Source organism: Cricetulus griseus, chromosome 6, assembly GCF_003668045.3.
Source record: "Cricetulus griseus strain 17A/GY chromosome 6, alternate assembly CriGri-PICRH-1.0, whole genome shotgun sequence".
NCBI lineage: Eukaryota > Metazoa > Chordata > Mammalia > Rodentia > Cricetidae > Cricetulus > Cricetulus griseus.
In genome coordinates this window covers 52,952,099-52,975,163 of record NC_048599.1, presented here as the reverse complement: position 1 = coordinate 52,975,163, position 23,065 = coordinate 52,952,099, and the positions used below count along the sequence as shown (strand labels likewise).

General features: G+C 41.2%; 1 protein-coding gene across 10 annotated transcripts in view; it reads right to left on the bottom strand.

Annotated features, from left to right (window-relative positions):
- Cep152 (centrosomal protein 152) overlaps nucleotides 1–23,065 on the bottom strand; it is a 72,884-nt gene that overhangs the window by 31,619 nt on the left and 18,200 nt on the right. For 9 of the 10 annotated variants that reach the window (XM_027421962.2, XM_027421963.2, XM_027421955.2 and 6 more), the window contains 11 exons: nucleotides 22,274–22,365; nucleotides 21,354–21,517; nucleotides 15,197–15,395; nucleotides 10,259–10,381; nucleotides 9,622–9,731; nucleotides 8,769–8,897; nucleotides 8,522–8,648; nucleotides 7,117–7,260; nucleotides 4,550–4,831; nucleotides 2,461–2,592; nucleotides 613–1,263 (listed from right to left, as the gene is read on the bottom strand). In XM_027421962.2, coding sequence (XP_027277763.1) covers nucleotides 613–1,263; nucleotides 2,461–2,592; nucleotides 4,550–4,831; nucleotides 7,117–7,260; nucleotides 8,522–8,648; nucleotides 8,769–8,897; nucleotides 9,622–9,731; nucleotides 10,259–10,381; nucleotides 15,197–15,395; nucleotides 21,354–21,517; nucleotides 22,274–22,365 — 2,153 coding nt within the window. The remainder of the gene's footprint in view (nucleotides 1–612; nucleotides 1,264–2,460; nucleotides 2,593–4,549; nucleotides 4,832–7,116; nucleotides 7,261–8,521; nucleotides 8,649–8,768; nucleotides 8,898–9,621; nucleotides 9,732–10,258; nucleotides 10,382–15,196; nucleotides 15,396–21,353; nucleotides 21,518–22,273; nucleotides 22,366–23,065) is intronic. The other variant, XM_027421960.2, reaches the window with a different exon arrangement.

The following is a 23,065-nucleotide window of genomic DNA, read 5'->3' as shown; positions in this document are numbered from 1 at the left end:
CACCCTTCAATTCTAAATTGGTCAGGCTGGTTTCATCTGGTTTTAGACAGTACTGCATGACTAAAAGGACATAGAGAATTCATTCTGCATGCACACATACGGGCGTCTATGAAACTGGATTCTAAGAATTTTGGCAATGGATCAAACACCTTGTTTGCTTGTTTCTTTTTAACAATTTTGGGGGCCTCATTGGCACTTTTTGTATAACAAGACATTGAGGACAAGAAATTGACTTCTAACCTGTTCAGAAAAAACAAACAACCCTCTGTCTTAATATGAAGTATACTTCTTGAAGTGGTTGGAAACACAATTATTTAGTTTCTAAAATGTTATGTCTTCATGAAGAATAACATACATATATGTTTAAGTAATAGGTATCTAGAGGATAAATGCCCTACTCCATGGTGGTAGAGCTATGAAGCAATCATAATAATAATAATAAAAAAACTAGCAATAAATGCAATCTGCTACAATAAAGCTTGTTTTCCCTGGGGAAAACAAACATCGTAACCCATTAATCCTAAACTGAAGATGAGAAAAGTCCACCAGAGACACCTTCTGCAATCACAATCACCCTGGTATTCAAGAACTTTCTCTACTCTAAGAACATACCTTTTCCCTCTCGGAGGCAACAGTGTCTGTAAGCAAGGGCAGCATATCTTGAAGTGCTTTTTGTATGCAGGATTTTACTTTCTCAAAATACTGCACAGATATCCATTTTGAGGAACAAACTGACATGACTTCCAAAAGCTGCCTGTCCTGTGAGTCACCAGCATACTCCTTCTGGTTGTCCCTTAGGAGAAACTCAAGCACAGTGAGGATGTCTTTCTCATACTGATGGATTTCCAGTTGTGTTCGCTTGGCCTCCTGCAGTGTCCACTCCCTGCGACTCTGGTCCAGACATGCCTGGAATTCTGTCTCCTTCTGAAGAAGTAGTTCAGTATTCTGCTTCATAAAGTCCTCTTTAGCTGCCTCGAGCACCTCTTTAATTTTATTTCGATGATCATCTAAAAACTGCCGATAATCTTCCTCGTTCTGTTCTTGAATCTTATGAATTTCTTCCTGTTTTTCTCTGTTCCATTCAGTTCGGGCCTTTGCCAACTCGGCCCTGACAACCACAGGGATTTCTGCATCCTTCAACTCCAGTTCCTTCTGGAGGGAATGTATTTTCTCTTCCAGTTCCTTGACAGCCGTTACATTTGGCTTCATATTTTCAAGTTCACTTCTCCATTTCTTTTTAGCTTCAGAGAGTGCAAGTGACAGCTACAAGATATAGCAGCACACATGTGAGAGGGTCAGCAGCACACATGTGAGAGGGTCAGCAGCACACATGTGACAGGGTCAGCAGCACACATTCGAAAGTCTCTGACAGTCTTTATTAGCAACAAATCCTCAGTGTCTGGGCTAACCTCCCAACTAAACAAGCAATTGAAAATAAAAAAACACGGGAAAAATAAATCTCGATGTGACATTCATTCTGTAAAATACACTTACACTAGACTTAAGATCTTCGTGTGTGTGTGTGTGTGTGTGTGTGTGTGTGTGTGTGTGTGTTTGTGGGGGTGGGGGTGGGGGAGGTGTGGGGGGTGTGTGGGTGTGGGTGTGGGTGTGTGTGGGTGGTGTGTGTGGTGTGTGTGTGTGGGTGTGGTGTGGTGTGTGTGGTGGATGTGTGGGTGTGGGTGTGTGTGGGTGGATGGGTGGATGTGTGTGTGTGGTGTGTGTGTGTGTGGGGGGTGGGGTGGGGGTGGGTGTGGGGGGGTGTGGGTATGTGTGTGGGTGTGTGTGTGGGTGTGGGTGTGTGTGTTGGGGGGGTGTGGATGTACATGTGCACATGTGCAGGTGTACTCACCTGTGACGGTGCCAGAGGCTGACACTGGGACTCCCTCCTCTCATGCTCCATCTTATTTGCTGCAAAGAGTCCCTCAGTAACTCTGAAGCTTGTTGTTCCCACTGGATTGGCTGGTCAGTAATCTGTGCTCCTGACATCTCCAACCAAGCCCAGGTGCACATGCACGGCTTTCTGTGGGTTCTGAGACTCCAAACTCAGAATCTCATGCTTGCTCAGCAAGCACTTTACCCACTGAGACACCAGCACCCACATAAAAGGGACTCACACCTGTCTAATGCCAACTCCAGGGATCCAAAGCTACCATGTGACCTCTGTGAGCGTGCATGCAGCTCAGGACATCTTCACACGTATGAAATGATAACAAGGAGGAGACCTATACTCAATCTCAACCACACAGTCTGTAATAAAATGGGGTTAATTTCTAATTGCAGCCATCTCTCTGATGATGAGAGATTCAAGGTGCTGAGAGATACACGGCCTTCCCCTCCAGTGAGATAGAGCCGATTCCACCTGCTTAGGCTCAGTGTGCAGTGTGATGGCTCAATGCCAGCAGCAGGTATGCATTCCAGAGTGGAGGGGGGAGGATATGGACAGAACAGTGCAGCACTCACCCTCTGGGTAACAGCCAGCTCCTGCTGCTCCGCCCATTCCTGCTCCTGGACTCTCAACAGTGCTTTGTACTCTGCAAGCTTGGGCAGCTCCTGTAGCCAGCGACTTCGGGCATTCTGCACAGCTATTTCCACCTACAGGAGATGACAGGAGAGAGGCACAGCAAGGGTAAAATTTCATGGCAACTATGACCTCATACATATTTTACATTGTATCTCCCTATACTATAGCCACATTGAGTTCACACCAAATAGTACACAGCAATCCTTCTTTCTAAATTCTGTCCCCTGCAAAGGGCAAAACAAGAAGTGGGAATCTGATTCTGATGGGCAATGCAGTTATCAGATGCTTCACACAAAGTACTTTCTGTCATTTCCAACCAAGTTTTATTTATCCTGATAGGAAAACTAAAGTAGGCCAGAGGGTCGTCACCTAGTGCCAGCTGTCAATCATTATACCCTCCCTCCCTCATGCTCAACCAATACACCATTTGCACACAGACACAGGCACGCCTCATAGCTAGCACAGATTGCTGCTGCCAAGAATTAATTTGGACATAAGAATGCACATGGCCCTTCAGGTTCCAACAAGACCTCTAAGCATGATGAACTCTAAGGGTGAGCAGGTTATAACCTATCAGCAATTACATGTGCATTGCTTACTAAACTTTGTTCTTTCTTTTAAAACACAGATATACACATAGCAATGCAGAGCTGACACAAACACTTTGCAGTGAAAGTACTGATTGCCCATGCATATAAACTCTAGGTGGTTAAACTAGAGCAAGAAGATAAAAGTTCCCACAGAAATCTATGTCTTCTGGAGACATTTCTTCCATATGGCGCTATCCTTTCTTACTTTTCTTCATATGACCTAAAATTTCACATATACTAAAGAAGTACTTTTAAACACTTCTTTAAGCAATGTTTTCTTAACCTTAGTAAAGACTTCAGAAGATTGCTGGCCTAGAACTCGCTATGTAGACCAGGCTAGCCTGGGACTCCCTATGTAGACCAGGCTGGCCTGGAACTTGTGGTAATCCTCCTGCCTCTTCGAGTGCAATACCAGGCCCAATTTCAGGAAACTTTATCTGATGGAAGGTGTCCTTGATATGTCACATATGTTTATTTGCCTATGTTTCCTGACTGTAAGATATCTTACAATAACATGCAGAATAACGCATATTACAAACTGCTGAGTACTTATCAAAAGCTAAGGATATTTAAATACCTTACTTCAGTTACTAGTTTTTGGTTCTGCTTTTTTTTTTTTTTAGTACTGGGATTGAAATGAGGGTTTTATTATTGTGCTGGGCAAGTATGCTAACACTAGTCTACATCCCGAGTCCCAGGTAGCTTCTTGTTTAAAGTAAAATATCTAAAATAATAAACAAATGTATAATAGATTTTTAAGACATGACCTGCCTTTTGCACTCTGACCTCTCATGCATAAACAGTGCAGCTTTCCAGGAGAATCACTACACTAACTACTGGATACAGAGACTAAGTCATCTTTATCCTGTTAACATGAGCTACACTTTCCTCAGTGCAGTCTTGCTTTGAAAATGCTTTCACCCACATCTCAAGCAAGGCTTCGAATGCTTCAAGGGAAAGGCAATGGCACCACTTTTTGGCCATTGATGGGAATTGCAAAGTTCCACTATGGGGCACACCTGCCAGCCCAATTCAGCACAGGATTTCAACACCAATGCTGTTAAATATCTTAATCTAAAATTACTAAGAAAAATACTTAAGTGGAATATTTTCTATAAAACTGGATGTGAAAGACTCTTAATTCTTAATTTGAATGTTAAAACAGCCACCACCACCACACACACACACACACACACACACACACACACACACACACACACCCCTACCTCAGGCATTCTCACACTTAGATTTCAGAAAGCAACACAGAGTTTTATAACAGAATGAAAAAAGCTTTAGAGACACTGCAGTATCTATTCAATTCTAGAAATGCTAAACAGTTTAAAACATACAAAGTCACAATTCAGTTCAAAGGCAGCATTTCCCAGATTTTCATTGATCAGCAACCCCCAAACTTCACTCCACTGACCGCGCCTATCACCTTTTGTGTAATATTCTCATAGTACTTGAGCTCCAAATCAACTTCAAGCTTCCTCAATGCTTCCTTAACAGCAACCTCTTTCTCCTGCTCCAACTCCTGCTGGACCTTTCGAACCTGCTCCTCTGCCAGGACTGCTGCTTCTGCCTTCGAAACAGTATCTGCAAGGGCCACCTGGTCGGTCTGGCTGCCACAGTCTGAAGTTTCCTTTCTCAGAGACTTTACACTATGATTCAGTTTGGACTGCAACTCCTTTTCCATATGTTGAATGAGTTTCTGTCTGCTCTGTTTTTAGAAGGAATATGAGAAGAAAAGCACTCAATAAAGTAAAACCTAGAATTAAAGGTTACTCAAAATAAACAACTACATGTGTACTTAAAAACCTTTTTCTGACACTGTGATAACAATGTCATCTATAAAGTTCATGCTCCAAAATCACACAAATAATTTCATGTTTTACGTAAGTTTAGGTAAGTTTCGCACACTGGGCACAATGTATCCTGCAGGAGCCGTTGGACACACCTGATAAATTCTCTTGTAGTTATTATATGAGGGTTAGAAATTCAGTCCACAAAAATATATTCCCAAGCAACACTTGAAAATTTCTCTTTGGCTTTAACTACAGAACAGAATTTGAATGAAGACTTAATGATAGTATTAAGGGCAATCCCCCTCAGGGATTGTGACCAAGAAGTCCTGATCTTACCACTGTAAAGAGTGCCATGTAGAGATGTCACAAAAAAAAAAAAAAAAATCAAAAAATTGTTTGCTATTAACTATGGAGTTTCATATCAATAACACTTTCCACAAAGCAAGCATTGAGTAAATCTAATCAACAAGTTTAAGTTGGAAGGCATAAGAAAGTCTTACCAACTCAAACACCCTGGAATCTTACTCAGTAAAGTTAAAGGGAGGCGTCATGGACAGAACCTCTTTCTGAGTTCCCCATGCTCAGCAATGCAGTAGGGTAGGTCTAATTAGTCTCATGCAAAATTATAAAGTAGCAAAATGGCCTTTCCTTTTTTTTTCTTGTCCCACCTGCTGAATACCTGGAGTTCTAAAAGTCCTTCCTGGCTAACACACCAACTGAATAGCAAGCTCACAGGCAGAATCTAGTTTAAACAAGCTGGAATTCTGGTTTATTTTTTATTTCTAAGTGTTTAACATCATACTTTCATCCTTAAATTTCTAAGAAACCAATCAAGCATGGTGGTGCATGCCTTTAATCCCAGTACTTAGAAGGCAAAGGCAGATAGATCTCTCTAAGTTCAAGGCCAACCTGATCTATACATCAAGTTCCAGGCTACAAAGTGAGACCCTGTCTCAAAAAGAAGGTGGAGGAGGCAGAGAAGAAGACAACTAACCCATGCTGGCAAGGATGCAGATGAAAGGGAAGCCTGTACACTGCTGGCAGGAATGCTAAATCCAGGCCAGCCACTATGGAAGCCAGTATGGAGGTTCCTCCAAAACTAAAAACAGAGCTATGAAAAGGCACAGCCACACCACCACTGGGTGTTTACCCAAAAGATGCAAGTCAGCATGTGGCAGAGACACTCACACAGCAATGTTACTGCCTTGCTACAATAAACATATAGACTACAGCTAAGTATAGACTCAGCCTAGATGCCACAACAGGGTAAACCAACAGAGAATGTAATCTACACACAATAGAGCTCCCTTCAGTCACCAACTTACAGCATTTACAAGGAAGCAGATACAGCTGAAAATAATTATACCCAGCAAATTAAGTCAGTTTCAGAAAGATAAATATATCATCTCTCATTGTGGGTCTACAGAATTCATAAAGATACATAAAATCAAGTATATACAGGAACATGAAAAACTAAAATTGTAAAACTGTCTAGAAAATAAAGGGCTAATGGGATGGGGAGGGGTGAGCAAATAAGTCCAGCAGGGCATGGCACTAGATGCTAGAACATTCTTATACTTGCATGAAAGTGGCCTAAGTAACACACTACATTTTATAACTCAATAAATTAAATTTTGGCTGCTGGGTCTGCCCATTACTTTCCTTCTAATCCAATGCATGAATCATTTATGTCTATAATTACATAATTAGAGACATTGGTGTAGACTTATTAGAGTCATTTCATAATAGGAAATTAGACCATAGTTGGATTTCTAGGAATCAAAAAAAATTAAAAAAAAAAAACCCCATATATCCTGAATTTGGATTAAGACCATGGACTAATTTGGAAAAGTCAAACTGGTATGATGCTTTCTAACAGCCAGATTCTGAGAGACAGAACAGATGGCTATCTCATACATGCTAATTAATTATAAGTCACATGTCCAGGAAGAATGACCTACAGTTATTAATACATAGAGTGACCAGAAACCAGGTGTAGTGTCTCATTCCTTTAATCCCAGCACTCAAGAGGCAAAAGCAGACATATGTCTGTGAGTTTAAGGCTAGGCTATTCTACATGGCAAGTTCCCAGCCAGCCAGGGCTGGGAAATATAAAATAAAATAAATAAAGGTTGACCAGAAGAAGCCTTGACCCAGCCCCTTTTCTTGAGTTATCCCAATGTGCTCCGCATGGTATCACCTCTGTCTCAACCTGCTCTTTAACAGCAGCTTCCTGCTCTTTCAGCCAGTTCTGCTTTTCCACCTTAAGGGTTTCTTGGTACTTCTCTTCAAGTTCTAACTTCAGTTTGCCCACATATTCTTCTCTGTCTTCCAAAAGCTGCCTCTGTAAATAAAAGCCAGGTTAGTATCTCAGCATCTCTGTGTAGTACCAACAGTTGCCACGTTAAAAATGTCTCAACATGGGCATGGTGGAGGCAGGATCAGAGGTCAAGGTCATTCTTGGCTTCACAGCAGGCTCCAAGCCAACCTGGGTGACAGTATGAGACCCTGTCTTTATGAAAAACAAAACAGTACATGTGGCATGAATCTTGGCCCTGCAGGTCTCATAAGTTCTGTATCCAGACTAAATTCCCTACCTAACACTCATATCAATGATTCTCTCCCTATTTTAATTTTTATAAAATCACTAAAAGCTGAATTCTCAATTTCTAAATAATTTTAAATCCTTTGTAACTCTTCTGTAACTAACACTGTTTAAAACCACTCCTTTAAAACTTCATTTTCCACTGAGTGACGTAACACACATGACATGCTTTCCATCATGTTGAGCTAGTGAAATATAGCCCAAATATTACATGAACTGAACTCCCCATCTGCTCATGACTGCCTTCTCCACATACATGATGTCAATACCTTGCCTTAAGATATCATATTCAAAAACATCTGGACAGAATATTTATATTTAGTCAAGACTTTGTACCTAGTTTCTTGTCTTGAAACAGATAGCTTTCAACCTGTGGTCTGCAGGCTGGTCCAAGCAAACCAGACTCAGACCTCCATCTCCAAGGACAGAACAGACCACTGATTCCCATGAATGCACTCCTGGACATGCAGCAAGGGCAGCAGCAAGGACGGGTCAGCTAGAGAACCCCAGGCTCTTTCTCCAGCTCCCGAGAGGCCAGTGGCCATACACAGCCTTCTCCAGAGCCTCAGCTTCTTTGTCATGAGATGCCCTTCCCAGCACAATAAAATGACGATTGTCTACTCTGAGTGCAACAGGTGCAGGGGGGAAGCCACTAAAGACATTCTGTGCAGAGCTCACAGCTGCTGATGGCACACTGTGCAGCCATCAGTCTGTAACTCCAGCCCCAGAGATACAACACTCTCTTCTGGCCTATGACATGTGCATGTAGAGATATATACATATACATAATTTAACTCTTATTTTAAAAAAGAAATGTGATCTTCCCTCATCTAGTCACCCTTTCTACAAAGGTTTTAGTAACAATTTCAATATCTTTTAATTTTGTAAGCCATATAGTTTGATATAACCAAATAGAAAGGCCTCTATAAACCCCTTTCCCACACACTTGGGTGTGTTAGGATAAATGTGGGAGGCATGAGAGGACAGGGGAGTGGCCTACCTTCTGCTCCTGAGCCTTTTCCATGGTCTTCCTAAGAGCAGATTCTAGCTCATCCTTTTCTCTGCATACTTCCAGATAGCACTCCTGCACAGCAGCCATCTCCTTGTTCATCTTATCGAGGTCAGACCTTAGAGACATGGAACCAGCAAGTAAGCAGGTGTGTGCATGCATGTGTGTGTGCACAGGCGCACATACACGCACGTGTCTCCAAATTACAGAGCAAACAGGCAGTGAGGCCTCCTCTTACCTGAGCTGTGACTGGGTCCCTTCATAGACCTCTAACAGATGTTGCTTCTCCACAGTATGCTTTGCTAAAAGGCTCTCTCGGATCTGGGCTTTCATGGCTTCGTGGTGCTGCTGGTAAGTCCTCTCACACCTAGCAAGAGAGAGAAACTGAAGCTGTAGCACCAGGGTCAGGGTAACCGGCCTGCCTGCCTGCCTGCCTGCCCCTTGTTTTCATTAATGCAAATTATAATTACATCAGACTTCTTTCCCCCAACCAAAGGCAAAAGCAGTTCATTTAAAATCACTGGTCTTACAGGAATCTTCAAACATTTCTTTCTTTATGTTTCTAGAAAAAAATTGGACTTGGGTATGAGAATATCCCAGTACTTTAAACAAAATAGTCTACACTCCAGACTAGTGGCTATAAAGAAATAACTGTCTAATTGAAACAACTGAGAAACAGTCTCTGAATTTAAATCACACATGTTTAATACACAAATACCAGCAATAGCCACCTTATAAATCATCTTCCAAAAGACCGTTTGCAAATGTGTAACTCAGTATTTGGAAGACAAATCCCTCCCGAGTTTCCCAGGTGAGCCTTTAGAAACGACTCTAATATTTCAGTGAACTGCTGCTGTGATGAGCTAGGGTTAGCTTACCACATAACTCTGTCTTGGTGTTCCAAGTTATAATCTGGGAAGTAGGGGCTGACCTCTGTCCATCTAAGATCTCCACAGGGACAGTCCACTCCATTTCAGGAGAGGGACTGCAAGGGCAGAAGACTGGACTATGCAGGAGGAGATGCTCCAGGAGGATACCCTCCAGGAGCAGACCCAGGAGACAAGCAAGAGGCACCAACATGGCTCGCTCACCTATCCACAGCTTCCTGCTTATCGTGGTCAAAGTCCTGCACCATCTGTCTCATCTGGTTACACAAGTCTTGGTTTGTTCTCCTCAGTTTTTCTTCAGCTTCTTTAAGTTCCTGGACAGAGAACAAAGGAATATAGAAAAGAAACACCACCTGCATTGACTAGTCTAACATGCTAATACCCCCAGCCTTATGCCATTATCTGATACAGTATCTCTCTCACAATTCTACAAAAAGTATCTTGACACAGAAGATAGACATATAAATATTAAAATACTGTATTTGTTTTGAAATGTGCCAAATGTAAATATTTAACCAAAGAAGTATTAAGCTAATTGATACCTTAAAGGAAGTTTTAGAATTCAATAATCTTCATTAAAATAAAAAAGGCTTTACCTATCGGTCAAGAGCTGGCTAAAAAGACAGGAGCATGTCTATTAGTCATGTTACCACATGAAATAGGAAACACTCAACCTTCCAGTAACAGTACTGCCCATAGCAGCAGTGAAGGAGACAGCCAGAACCACAGAGACTTCCCAAAACATGTCCACTAGCTCACATCGCCCAGGTCTGCAATTAAGTCTGCACTACCTTCAGTAAGGCCATGAAAAGTCTCCTTAAAAGACAGGACATTTATTCACCTGGTTCTGTTGTTGTAAACCCTGAACTTCATTTTTCAGTCGCAGAATATCATCTCTGACAATTGCCTCAGAAGAATCAAGCCATAACTGATCAGTTGTTTTTTCAGAGGTATCTGTTTTCGTCTGAAAGTTTAAAAAGGTTTTAAGTTAAAATAAAATAATACACTTGGAAAAAATTTCACTTAGGGAAAAATGTTTAAATAAAACAAGTAACTTGTATGTCTTTTTCTTCATCTTCTTTCTCAAATACAATCTATATAATGATCAAAGCAGAAAGCTAACATGGATGTGTTAACCATTCTACATATTTCATACAAACAAATGCCTCCAATTTTCCTCTAATACCCTTTTAACTGCCATCTCCTCCCGACTGTAATAGTTTTTCATTCTTTCAAACCCATGGCATTTTCTAGGGGTGCTATCCAGTTACTTTCCAGGGTATTTCCCTTATTTTGTTTTTTCTAATGTTATTTACTAAATTCTGCTTAGGCATCCTGCATGAATGCAAACATGTCTCATCACTGGCGATGACCAGCTGAAAGCAGAGCCTCCCAGGCAGTGCCCCACTGCTTGTTCACACACTGTACTCAGCAAGGTGTGTCTCAGGAGAATATTATTTTGAGATTAGGCAATATCCCATTTCTGCTACACTTTTACTCAGTAGGATTAACATATATTCTACTTATGTATGTTTTACTAACATCACCCCATGTCCATACTTTATCCAGTAGGTACTACTTTTAAGATACATGATACACTTTGGAATATTACTTTCTAGACAAGTCATAAAAACGGACACATTGCTAGGTGGTACAGGAGTTAGTTCCAATTCTCTTGACCTCTAACATCAGCAATTATCTTCAGCTACTGAACTGGCTGGGAAAAGGGGGAAGCTAACAGTTCCTTCACATTCATTCTATGCTGCCACCTCAGTGGGATCACTTTGTTTATATAACTACATGTCCCCTTCTATCTGAGCATTTCCGTATCTATCAGTTCCTTATTCACTAAGGAGAATCAACACATCTACTCAGTCAATGAAAGTATCTGAGATCTATTCCATGGTGTTATCTGGACACAGCCATGAGAAAAGTAACTAACACAGCTTGTTCCAAAAAGGGGTACTGCGGCCCTGACTACATGACTGTGTGACTAATAGGCATGTTTAACTGGTTTGCCAAAGGAATTCAGAGATTTTAGACCTGTGAGCTAGAGAAACAATGAGATGCTGTAGGCAGAGCTCATTGGACAGTTCTGGTAGAAGCATGGTTAGACTAGCAGGCTGACAGATCCAGACAGTGAAGTCTGGCTCTCAGGGTTTCAGCTGGCGACTGGACTACAGCCATTCATGTAACATTCTAGAAAAGAATCCAGATGCATTCTGCAGCAGCCTAGGAATCTGAGTGAGGCTACATTTGAACAGAATGGACTAAGTCGTTCTGGGGAAGGAATTTTAAGACTTCACAGCATCAGGGCTGAGATGTGGCTACTACTCACTATTCTGCTGTTCTCATTCAAGTATCCAGTGAGAGAGTAGGTGAAGCAGAAAGATTAAAAATGTAATTTTTTAGGAAAAGGAGTGTGAACAAATTCAAAGTTTCAGACATGGCAGATGGGGAAAGACAAGTGTAACCGTTAGAGATTACTACAGAGGCCTCCCGCTCCTCACTGGGTGTGTAAGTTAAAGAGTTAACTGAGCATCAGAGCTGGGATGCTAGGATTAAAACTGATATGCTTTGGTGTCAAGTTGAGAAAGGGTGGGATGATAATTGTTAGTCTGAATCATTAACTTCAAAGGATTGAGATCACCTAGGAGACATGTCGCTTGACCCCTGGGAGGGCATTTTCAAGTAGTTTAACTGAAGAGGAGTGGAGATGAGCCCTTAGCACAGGCGGCAACATCCCACGAACTACAGACTGGTACTGAATTAAAAGGGAGAAAAAGGAAGCCAGGTGGTGTCAGCATCATTTCCGTCTGCATCCAGACTGCAATGGCATGCCATGACCAGCCATGTCGCCTCTCCCACCTCCATTTCTTCTCCAACACCACAAGCTAAAATATACTTTTAAGTTGTTTCTTGCCAAGGGTGGTACAGATACCTTGTATATTCTGGCTGATCCCTCAACAGTCACTTATTTTCAGCACACTAACAAATGTGCACACCCACATGAACAATCACAAAAGAAATTTATTGGGGATCAGACACAAAATGCTTTCTGTGTTCAGAGTTTTGTGTTCACAAAGATTTCAGAATATGGACTCTTGAGACTGTTGGTAGGTCAGTATGGTTTTCCTAAGACGACCCTTACAATTCTTCTTAAAAAAAAAAATATATATATATATATATATATTATATGTGTATATATATATAATATATATATTCATAAATATTAATTCTTAGTTATGTGCCTATGTGCCAGTATGTGTTCATGAATGGGATGCCTGAGGGGTCCACAAGAGGTCATCAGATCCCATGAAGCTGCCCAACAAGAGTGCTGGGAACCAAACTCAGATCCTCTACGAAGCAATTGCACACCCTTGACCACAGAGTCATCTCTCTAACTCCACTACATTCAGTCTTAATTGTCCAGTTGGTCAAATGAAATGAACAGCATATCTGATAGACTCTCAAACACTGCCCAATGCTATATATGAGCAGTCCCCTAATCTCTATCAATCTACTAGCCTGTAAATGCCACAAAAAGTATGCTTTGATTTGTTTTACTTGAGACAGGGTCTCACTGCGCAGCTCTGGTTGTCCTGGAACTCAAAGAGATCATCTGCCTCCCAACTGCCGGGATTAAAGGTGTGTACCACCTCATCAAGCTGAATTTTTAATAAAAACAATTTGTTTTAAATTTTAGACACCCCAAAGTCCTACAATTATATCTGGCTCCACATAGCCAAACCGCCTTTTAAATATTAATGTGTACCTTATACTTCTACTATCAATGAATCCCACAAAATCTTACACATAATAGCTTTTCAAAAACAAAATGAATAATTACCAAGATGCAGGACAGCAACAGGATATCCAAGAGGAGTCCCTGTGAGGGCTCAGTATCAATGGTGTAACAGAAGCCAGAGGCCTCAAACCAGACTAATGATTCACTGTGATGAACACTTACGAGTGGAGATGTAAAGGGTGGACTGTGTGACTCACTGTGCCACACTACAGCTTCCACAGTGAACTCCTTCTTCTTCTTTCCTTTTGAATTTTGTTTTATCTTGGGGGGAAGGTTACAGAGGCAGAGAGCAGATGGGGGAGATGGGGAAACGAGTGGGATTGAGATGCATGAAGTGGGGTTCACAATGAGTCAATAGCTAAATTAGAAAAAAAAAAAAAGAGTAACTAAACTATTTTCTCTCTCTCCATAGAAATTCCAGGGTCTCCCAATCATGCTTTCTAATTTGACAGACTAATTAGAAATCCTGTTATAAAGATCTGGGAAAGAAGAGCTCATGTAATGTTTGTTTGAAGGTAATCATAAATTCTCATTCATCATAAGACACAGTCCAAACTTGGATCTTTAGCAAAAACAAACCAGCCTTCTGGCTTTTATAGTACCAGAAGGTGCAATGCAGGATTCTGTGGGGGAAAGAGGACGGACCAATCAACAGTCTCACTCAGCTACTAACATTGTGAACTACACTATTGATTGGTATGGCAAGAGAGACCTTGTGTGTAATGGTGGCACAAATGTCATGGGGGTAACCAGTTTTGTTTTTAAGTCACAATAATTAGCACCGTAGAACATCTCACATACTTTGACAGGATTTTTTATGAACAGGACTCTTGGCATAAGCACAAGGACATAAAAAAAGCAATAGTCAGATTAAAAATGATTTCCCTTCAGGAAAAAGGGAAAATACTCCCGACATTCCTTTCCACAGCCTACTTTCTTTTCTTAATTGCCTATTCATTTCTGCATTATTTTTCTCGGCAATAAGGATGGTAAAATGAGGAGGAAAAGGGCCGGTCTCAAGATCTGGTGATGGGAGCTTCCAGCAATAGCCCTGACCCCTCTCAGTCACATAGTGTAACTTCAATTTCCTCAAATTCACTGTGAAACCCCAGTTGGGCCACAGACTCCCCTACCTTCATTTCCCTCATCTCCAAAGATACTGGCTAAAGAATACTGAGGTGGATATCAGAAGCAGGGTGTGGTAGCACTCCCATGGGTCTCAGTACTCAGCGGGCAGAGACAGAGATTACAAGTTGAAGACTAACCAATGCTACAAAGTGAAATCTGTCTCAAAATTAAAAAGACACAACTCAAAAGTAAGTACTGACTAGAGCTATACACCCCATTTCCTCAGAGACAGGTTCTTTCTCATAAGAACAGAGCACAGAAGCAGAGCTTCTCAACCTCTGGGTAGTGACTCCCCTTTCACAGGAGCCGCTGAAGACCATAGGAAAACAGATATTTACATTATGATTCAAAACAGTAGTGAAATTATAGAATTATAGTTATGAAGTAGCAAAGAAAAAATTTTATGGCTGGGGTCACCACATGAGGAACTGAATTAGAGGGTCACAGCATTAGGAAGGTTGAGAATCACTGGAAGGATCTCACTGGAGATGACTACCAATGGAGTTTTAAAGCACGGTTGGTTCAAGCCAACCGACAAAGTGCACATGCCCTTTTACAAGACAAAGTGCACATGCCCTTTTACAAAGTAAGTACTCCTTTCATTTATGAACAAAGAATTGAACCTAGTTGGTATCTCATTTACTAGGTGCCAAGAACAAGCCTTTCAAGTGGTGTTTTTTTGTTTTGTTTTTTGTTGTTGTTGGTTTTTCCTGTAAGCTTTACTTCTAAGAGTCAAAGGAACCTCAGGAAATCAAAAACAACTGACATCTACAAGGCATAAAGGCTCTCTTTACTGCGTGTTTCAAAGAGACTTCTGAACTGTACAGGCTCCATGGACCTCACCTCCATGCCTTTGTCGCCATCCTTCGGTTGCTGGAGAGCTTCTGTTGTCCCACGGCAGTCTCTGAGCTCGCTCTGTAGCTGAGACACCAGATGACGCTTCACAGAGTTGCTATTCAGCAAGCGTTGAACTTGGGCTTTCAACTTCAGGATAACCTCATCCTTCGAAAGCTCTTCCTTTGGAGCTTCTTGCTGTGCAGTGCTGATGGGGAAATGGCCAGTTTTAGGATTAAACCAAGTAACAAATCAAACATAGTTATTCCTTAAGCCCTAACCACATGGTAATCATGTTCTTCATGCCTTAACTGTCACAGCATTTTGAACCATTTTGTTTGTTTTCTGGTGCCTCAAACATGCTAGGCAAGTATTCCAACACTGAGCTACACCCCAACTCTGCTAAAGAATTTGGAACTTGGAAGCTCGCATGATGGCATAGTGATTAAGAGCACTTGATGTTCTACAGAAGAATTGATTCAATGCTCAGCACAAGGTAGCTCACAACTAACTCCAGTTTCAGGGGATCTGATGCCCTCTTCTGGCTTCAAGATTACCAGGCACTTCAGCAGTGCACACAGAAACATACAGGCAGAACACTAATACACATAAATCAAAAATAAATAAACTGGAACTAAGTCATACACAAGGACATCTTTGCACAAAAATAGGTCCATTCCTCAGAAGACACTCTCCCCGGTTAGTCTTTCTGCCTAGACACAAGCAGTTTAAATCGGACACAACTCACACTTGTGAATTTGGGTTATGTGGCATGCTAATATTCAATGAGGCAATATGGATTGAGGAAGAAAAAAACATCAGCTACCCTAACGAACTACTGTTATCTCTTCCAACTTACTGACATATAAGTCTAGGCAAAATCCACGCAACCAGAAAACAGAAACAAAGCCATGCTAATGTAATCTAAACTTTTTCTTTCTCCTCTTTCTACTTCCCTCCCCTCTCTCTACAGAATAAGACTGAACCTAGTGGCCTCAGGCATGCTAAGTAAGTGCTCTGCCGCAGAGCTGTATTCCAGCCTTTAAACTCAATTCTATTTTCAATAAGCTTAAGGGTTAGAATGAGAATCTCTTTTTTAAAAGTCATTTTATGATTAGTGTGCGGGGGTGACATGACAGGACCACTGCCCTCATGAACTCTCAGCAGCTGTGGCTGCCTGTACAGGACCTACACAAGGCCAAGTCAGTCATCACTGCAGCAAGAAGAGGGATGCTTCATAGGTCCCCACTCTTAGCTGAGGAGCTATTCATAGATGATGGCTTTTGGGGAGGGAGAGTCAGTTTTCTTTAAGGGCATACACAGCCCCTGGTAGGTCCAGGCCTTGGTGGATGGCCCTACACCCATGAGCACATGGCCAGCAGACTGGACTCAGTAGCTCATTTAAAACAAAAGCCAGCCTGGTCTACAGAGTGAGTGCCAGGACAGGCTCCAAAGCTACACAGAGAAACCATGCCTCAAAAAACCAAAACAAAAAACAAACAAACAAAAAAAACCCCAACATATCAACAAACAGGGTATCAAGTAGGAATGGATCTAGGAAGCACAAAGGGGGGGGGGCGACAAACATAATTAAAACACAGTGTAGGCAAGTATGAAATTCTCAATAGAAATATCTTCTTAATTGAAAACAGTCGTAAGTTTCTAAGCAGTTTCGTAGTGGCTAGTATGTACTCTAAAATAATAGACATTGGGTAAACACCAACAACCAAGTAAATCTCAGACATTAGTGATAATGTAAATATACTGGCTCATTAATTTTAACAATTCAAACTGTTAATAGAGAACATGGGAGCTGAATATACAGAACTGTGTAAAATATAAATCCCTATTTCCAAAATCTTCTAAAAAAGAAATAAGTGTATGTGAATTGAAGTTTTTACTACTGAAAAGAAAGATTTCACATTATTTTAAATGAAATGAAATAGTAGAATATTGTGCATGTGTGAACAGACAATGAACAAATCACTAGGGTTTTTTGATTTTTTTTTTTTATTTTTTGGTTTTTTAAGAGAGGATATTTCTGTGAAGCTTTAGAGCCTGTCCTGGAACTTGCTCTATAGACGAAGTTGACCTCAAACTCACAGAGATCTGCCTGTCTCTGCCTCCCGAGTGGGCATGCACCACCACTACCCAAAAGTAAATTTATTTATTTTTTTTTTTTTTTCCGAGACAGGGTTTCTCTGTGTAGCTTTGGAGCCTACCCTGGCACTCGCTCTGGAGACCAGGCTGGCCTCGAACTTACAGAGATTCGCCTGCCTCTGCTTCCCGAGTGCTGGGATTAAAGGCATGCGCCATCAACACCCGGCTATTTATTCTTAATAATATAAATGGAGCTCCTTAGGATGGATATATCATATATATAAATATAAAACAATATGCATGTATTCTATGTATATGCTTGCATATATAAAACCTCGCCTATTTAAATCAAAATGGAAATCATAACTATAACAGGTAAAGTTATGTAAGAAACAAAATACATTACAAAGTACTCTACTATATGATGTGAACTGTGAGTCCTCCGTTTACTCAGCTAGCAAATGAGACCCCTCCATAATTCCTCCTCTGACTGAAAGCAGGCCACTGAAATAACACTGTACTCCTAGAGGAAGCCAAATCAGAGAGCAGAGAAAGTGCTTGTTAAATAATTTTCTCTCCTTCCTCAAAAGGAAAAAAGTTAGAGTGGTCACCATTCTGCCTGGGGCTCACAGCACCCTATGTCAGCGGAGTCCCTGAAGCCCAGATAAACTGCAGTTCCCTATGCAGCCTGCTGAGAAGACCAAAGGGAAATGGCATCCCACTTGTTAAATGTTTATTATTTGAGCTTAGCAGCCAACTATAATAATGGAGAGAGGAAGTTGTCTGCAAGCTGTGTACAGATTTAGGTACTCAAATTCCATCCATTTAAAATAGAACAATGAGGCTAAACCCTTAAACTTTACTAGGCAGCAGCCAAAGGGGGCGCCACTGATACCTGGGTCACTGATTTGAAAGCAGCTCAGGAAAAAAGCAGCTCACCCTGGGAAAATTTGCTTCCTTTTATACAACAAATCAGTTCCCTGGAAGAAAAGCACAAATTTCTTCTCTCCTGTGTCCTTCTCAAAGATGGGTGACCAACTATTAACTGCTAGTGTGCCATGATGCTAAGCTAGAAGTATCCTCTGGATGCTACAGTTAGTGATGACTTTTCCAGAGCTCTCCCCAGCTACCCTCTCCAGCTCAGTTATTCTCCACTTTCCCAGTTGAGTGGGTCAGTCATTTTTTTATTATAATGATGAGATGCCTCAAGCCTATCAGCTATAGGAACATACACTCGAATTACTACATTGTGGCTATGAATGTTGTGTAGATAGAAATTACAAGAGTAGCTAGGCATGGTAGTGCACGCCAATAATCCCAGTATTTGACAGTCCAGGGCAAGCTGTGTATTTGAGGCCAACCTGGGGTAGACAGCAATATCCTACCTCAAGGAACAAACAAAATCCAAACAAAAAGGTACAAAGAGGTAGAATTCGTTTTAATGGATAAAGATGAAGTGTATCTATTGAAAGAGTTCAACACGGATGCATTCATCACTCAGTTCCAAGGCCAACCATAGTACAAACCAAAAAGTAATAACAAACTGGAGGGAAATATTTTTAAATGAATTATATCTTTAATCTTCAATATAAGAGAGATAAAGAAGAATGAAGTTTAAAGTAAAAAAGCCTTGACTATTATGTAAATATAAACAAAGAGAAAACTAAAGAGTTTAGTTCAAATCCTGGTGGCAACAGTGACTACCTGAGCCAAGTGATTGACCCCTCTGTGCTCCAGTAAAGCCAACATTCATTAGAAAATTGGAGATCAAAATGCTTTATGTGTTGTGTATGTGTTGTATTTAAGTATGTATTGAATTTAAAGTTAGTAAATGGAAAATCTGGTCAATGGCATATTTTAACCAATCACCTCTAAAATAACAGAAACAACTATCATTTGTTAGTACCTAATATGTCCTAGGACATATTCATTATCTATTTTAATTCTCACTCTAAGTTGCAAGACAGAGCAAGCCTGATAAAAGCAAAAGCAAAGCACAAGCTCAGAGAAAGTTCCTGAGAATTCATTTGGCATTGACAAGAAATGAGGCACTCACAGCAAAGTATGCTTTCAAGATGATTACATATAACTTTGAATTTGTAAGGACCTAGGTATAAAAATAATAATAAAATCCTTCTTTTGTGTGCACCAGCCAGTGTGGAAAGCCTTTGTTCAACACAGTGATTGGATCATACTTTGTCATTGCTCAACTTTCCACAACTCTCCCTGAGGCTGAGCTGACAGCAGCCCCCGCCACTCACTTCATCCAAGCCATAGTGACCTCCATGTGCAAACCAGGTAATTACTGGGATGGAAGGAAACATGGGTCACATGTCCTAGATAAGCTAAGCATGACTCCCACCAAAAACATCAGTCTAGTTGTCTAGTTCTACTATTTTCTTCTTTGCTTTCCTCTAGGCTGCCATCTGTAGAGATGAGAGTCCCAGAAGACAAGACACTCAGGTAAATGGAGCCTTACTAAGCCAAATAACAGCATGTTCTTTTGCAGTATCACCTCATTACTTTAGACTCCAACCGACTAAATCCCACCTTACTGCTCTAAAACTGTAATGGCATTGTTAAAATGCAATCTTCACAAAGGCCATTAAGGGTGAATTGTCAGTAGTTTTAGCTTTGTACTCGGTTGCTTAATTCTTGAGACACAACACATATTAAACAATGCAATAGTGACAGTGAACACAGGCAGTGGGGGTGAAGGCCAAATACTTTCAAGAAACTCTTCCTTCAGAGGTGGAAGTATAGCCAGTAATACAGCACTTTATTAGAACAAGCAAGGTCCTACGCTCTATTCCTCATCAAAAGAAGCACTTGCTTTAGCCTAAACCCAATTTTCTGACAGGTCTCCACCTCTTATCCCTAACTCAAACCAGCAGGGGGAATGGATAAATCCTCTGGTCAAGCCCAGCACTGACCAAACAGCACTTGGTTGCTTATTGGGCATGACTAGGTTCCTCTGGCCAGGCAAACTTCGAACTCCCCAGGAGTTTCTAACAGATTTTTTGTAGGCTATTTCAGGACCTCACAAAGTACCTTCCATATAACAAGGATGAAAAGTTCACCAAGTATACAGAACATCCGTTGCATGTCTGCCTATAACTAACACTTCAGTTCCTCTCCATTCCTTCCCCATCACCCGCACCCCTGTGATTGATAAAATATCTACAAGAACAATAGCATTAAAAAAATCCTTTTTTTTAAAGTGACATTTCAGGGCTGGAGAAACAGCTCAGTGATTAAGAGCACTAGGAGCGCTTGAAGAGAGCCCAGGTTCCTACGTGCTAGCTCACAACCACCTATCATAACTCCAATTCCAAGGGATCTGACACCCCCCTCACTTCTACAGACACCAGCAAGTGCACATGCATACATGCAGGTAAAACATGCACAACAGAAATAAATCTAAAAAATAGTCATTTAAGATCCCAGTAAGGTTCCAAGGAAAGTGTAATGCTTATTTACTGTCTCACAGATGACTAATTAATGCAAAACAACTGATTTTAACACACAAGGCTAACATTAAAAACAAAAGGCATCCGCCTCAATAGTTCAAACATATAGTCTGTATATTTGTGTATGCATATGAGTATGTGTGTGGTGTGTACACATGTATGCACACAGGTGTCCCACTCTATCACCCTCCACTTCATTCCCTAGGGACAAGGTCTCTTACTGAACCTGGAGCTAGGCTAGTGGCCAGCAACCCTCAGCTATCCTTCTGTCTCAACTTCCCACCATGCTAGGTGATGGGGATTTGAACTCAGGTCTTTATGCCTGCACAGAGAGCTCTCTTATCAATGAGCCACCTCCCCTCCTTAGCTTCTGTAACTGGTGTCTACCTAAATGATGAGAATTACAAACGCAATATTAATAATTAATTAATTCTGTTCATTTGGATTTTCAGGCATTTATATTTCATTAAGAATTTCTAAAGCACAATGTCCCCTGATCAGGTCATTATCTTACGCATCGTGCCACCCACGTCCCATGCCTCCATCACCAGCTTTATTAACATAGAGTCTTCTACAGTAAACTATTCATTAAGTACCTGTTAGCTTTGGATTGTTTCCAATTGACTTTTTTAATGCCCAAGTCCACACACGACTCAGTGAGCTCTATACTCAAGTCTCCTTCTGAGTCACCTGAAAGTACTCCGAGTTCTGCAGCTGACTCATAGAGAGAAATCTCATCTTTAAGCTCTGCTAATTCCTCCTAGAACAAAATTATCAAAAATAACTTCCGTTATTTTCCTGAGTAACAAAATCAGTCATTCTATGTTTCAAACTTTATTTTAATGATCAGTAGAATGCAGAAAAGCCTCTTCAAGTGTATTAACATTCATTCTAAATAACTTCATGAAAATATAGTTCCTGCCACATTTTCAAATAAAACAAATGAATGAGGAAGCAATGGCAGGCAGTTCTTTCCATAACCCTGTTACTTACAAAAACATTTTGCTGGGATACCTCTGGTGTTCTGGCCTCACTATAGCACAGGACAAAATAGATAGCTCAACAAGGAGCATGCTATGCTCTGCCTATAGGAGTGTGCTATGTTCTGCCTGAATGATCAACAGGCAGAGTACTTCCTTCAGCAGAGGCAACAGTAAAGTTTTCTCCAGCATCTTCCTTATCTTTCAGGGAAATTAAAGTGGTGGGGGATGTGAGAGAATCCCAACCCAACTAAATATTCCCCACACCTGTAGAAGCCCTGGTCCCTGGGATACACCTGCAGAGGCAGGAGAGACAGTGAACAGACTGGCAGGAGGAGGCAGAGGCCTGGCTCTGCAGTTCATCAGAACTGGGCTGGAACACCTAGGTCTAACTAACAGTGGTATGGGTGAGATCCTGAAAAACTTGCCTCGGCTGGTATGAAGAAGGCTCAGCCACTTTTACTATACAGAGAAACCTAAGGTTCAAAAAAGTTGCTGTAGCATTGCCTAAGTCTCTTCTAAGAGACAGAACTCACTTGCAAAGCCTTATTCATGCTCTCACTTAGGATGTGGGCCTTCTGTGCCTGCTGCAACTGTAGCTGTAGCTGAGTCACCTCCTGCATGGAGCCTGCAAGAGAGAGTCATGGGATATGTTGTTTGTTATATTTGTTTAAGGATGATAAAATGTGCTGCATTCTTTTATGTTGCATGTGTTTAACTCCATGAAGCTGTGTTGCTATGCCTATCAAAAAAATCTGATTAGCCTAATAAAGAGCTTACTTAATAGCCAATAGCAAGGCAGGAAAAAGGATAGGCAGGGCTGGCAGGCAGAGAATAAATAGGAGAAGACATCTGGGAAGAAAAGATCAAGGAGAGAGAAGAGGAAGAGAGGAGCTACCCAACTACACAGCAAGCCATGGAGTAAGAAGTAAAGAAAGGTTTATAGAATAGAGAAAGATAAAAGCCCAGAGGCAAAAGGTAGCTAGGATAATTTAAGAAAAGCTGGCTAGAAACAAGCCAAGCTAAGGTCGGGCATTCATAAGTAAGAATAAGACTCCATGTGTGATTTATTTGGGAGCTGGGTGACAGGGCCCCCAAAGAGTAAGAGCCAAACAGCCAAAAGAGTAAGAGTAAAGAACAAGCAACAACTATATGTAACTGAAAGGAGACAAAGTACCACATCTACAGAACTGGGATCCACCAAGGCTAGAATGGAGTCTGCTTCATTGTTATGATTTTAGAGCCATGCAGATAAGGAGCCATGGGAGACATCAAAGACCTAAAAGTCTGGTCCTCATGTTGAGATTCAGTCCTCAAGGAGCTTGAGG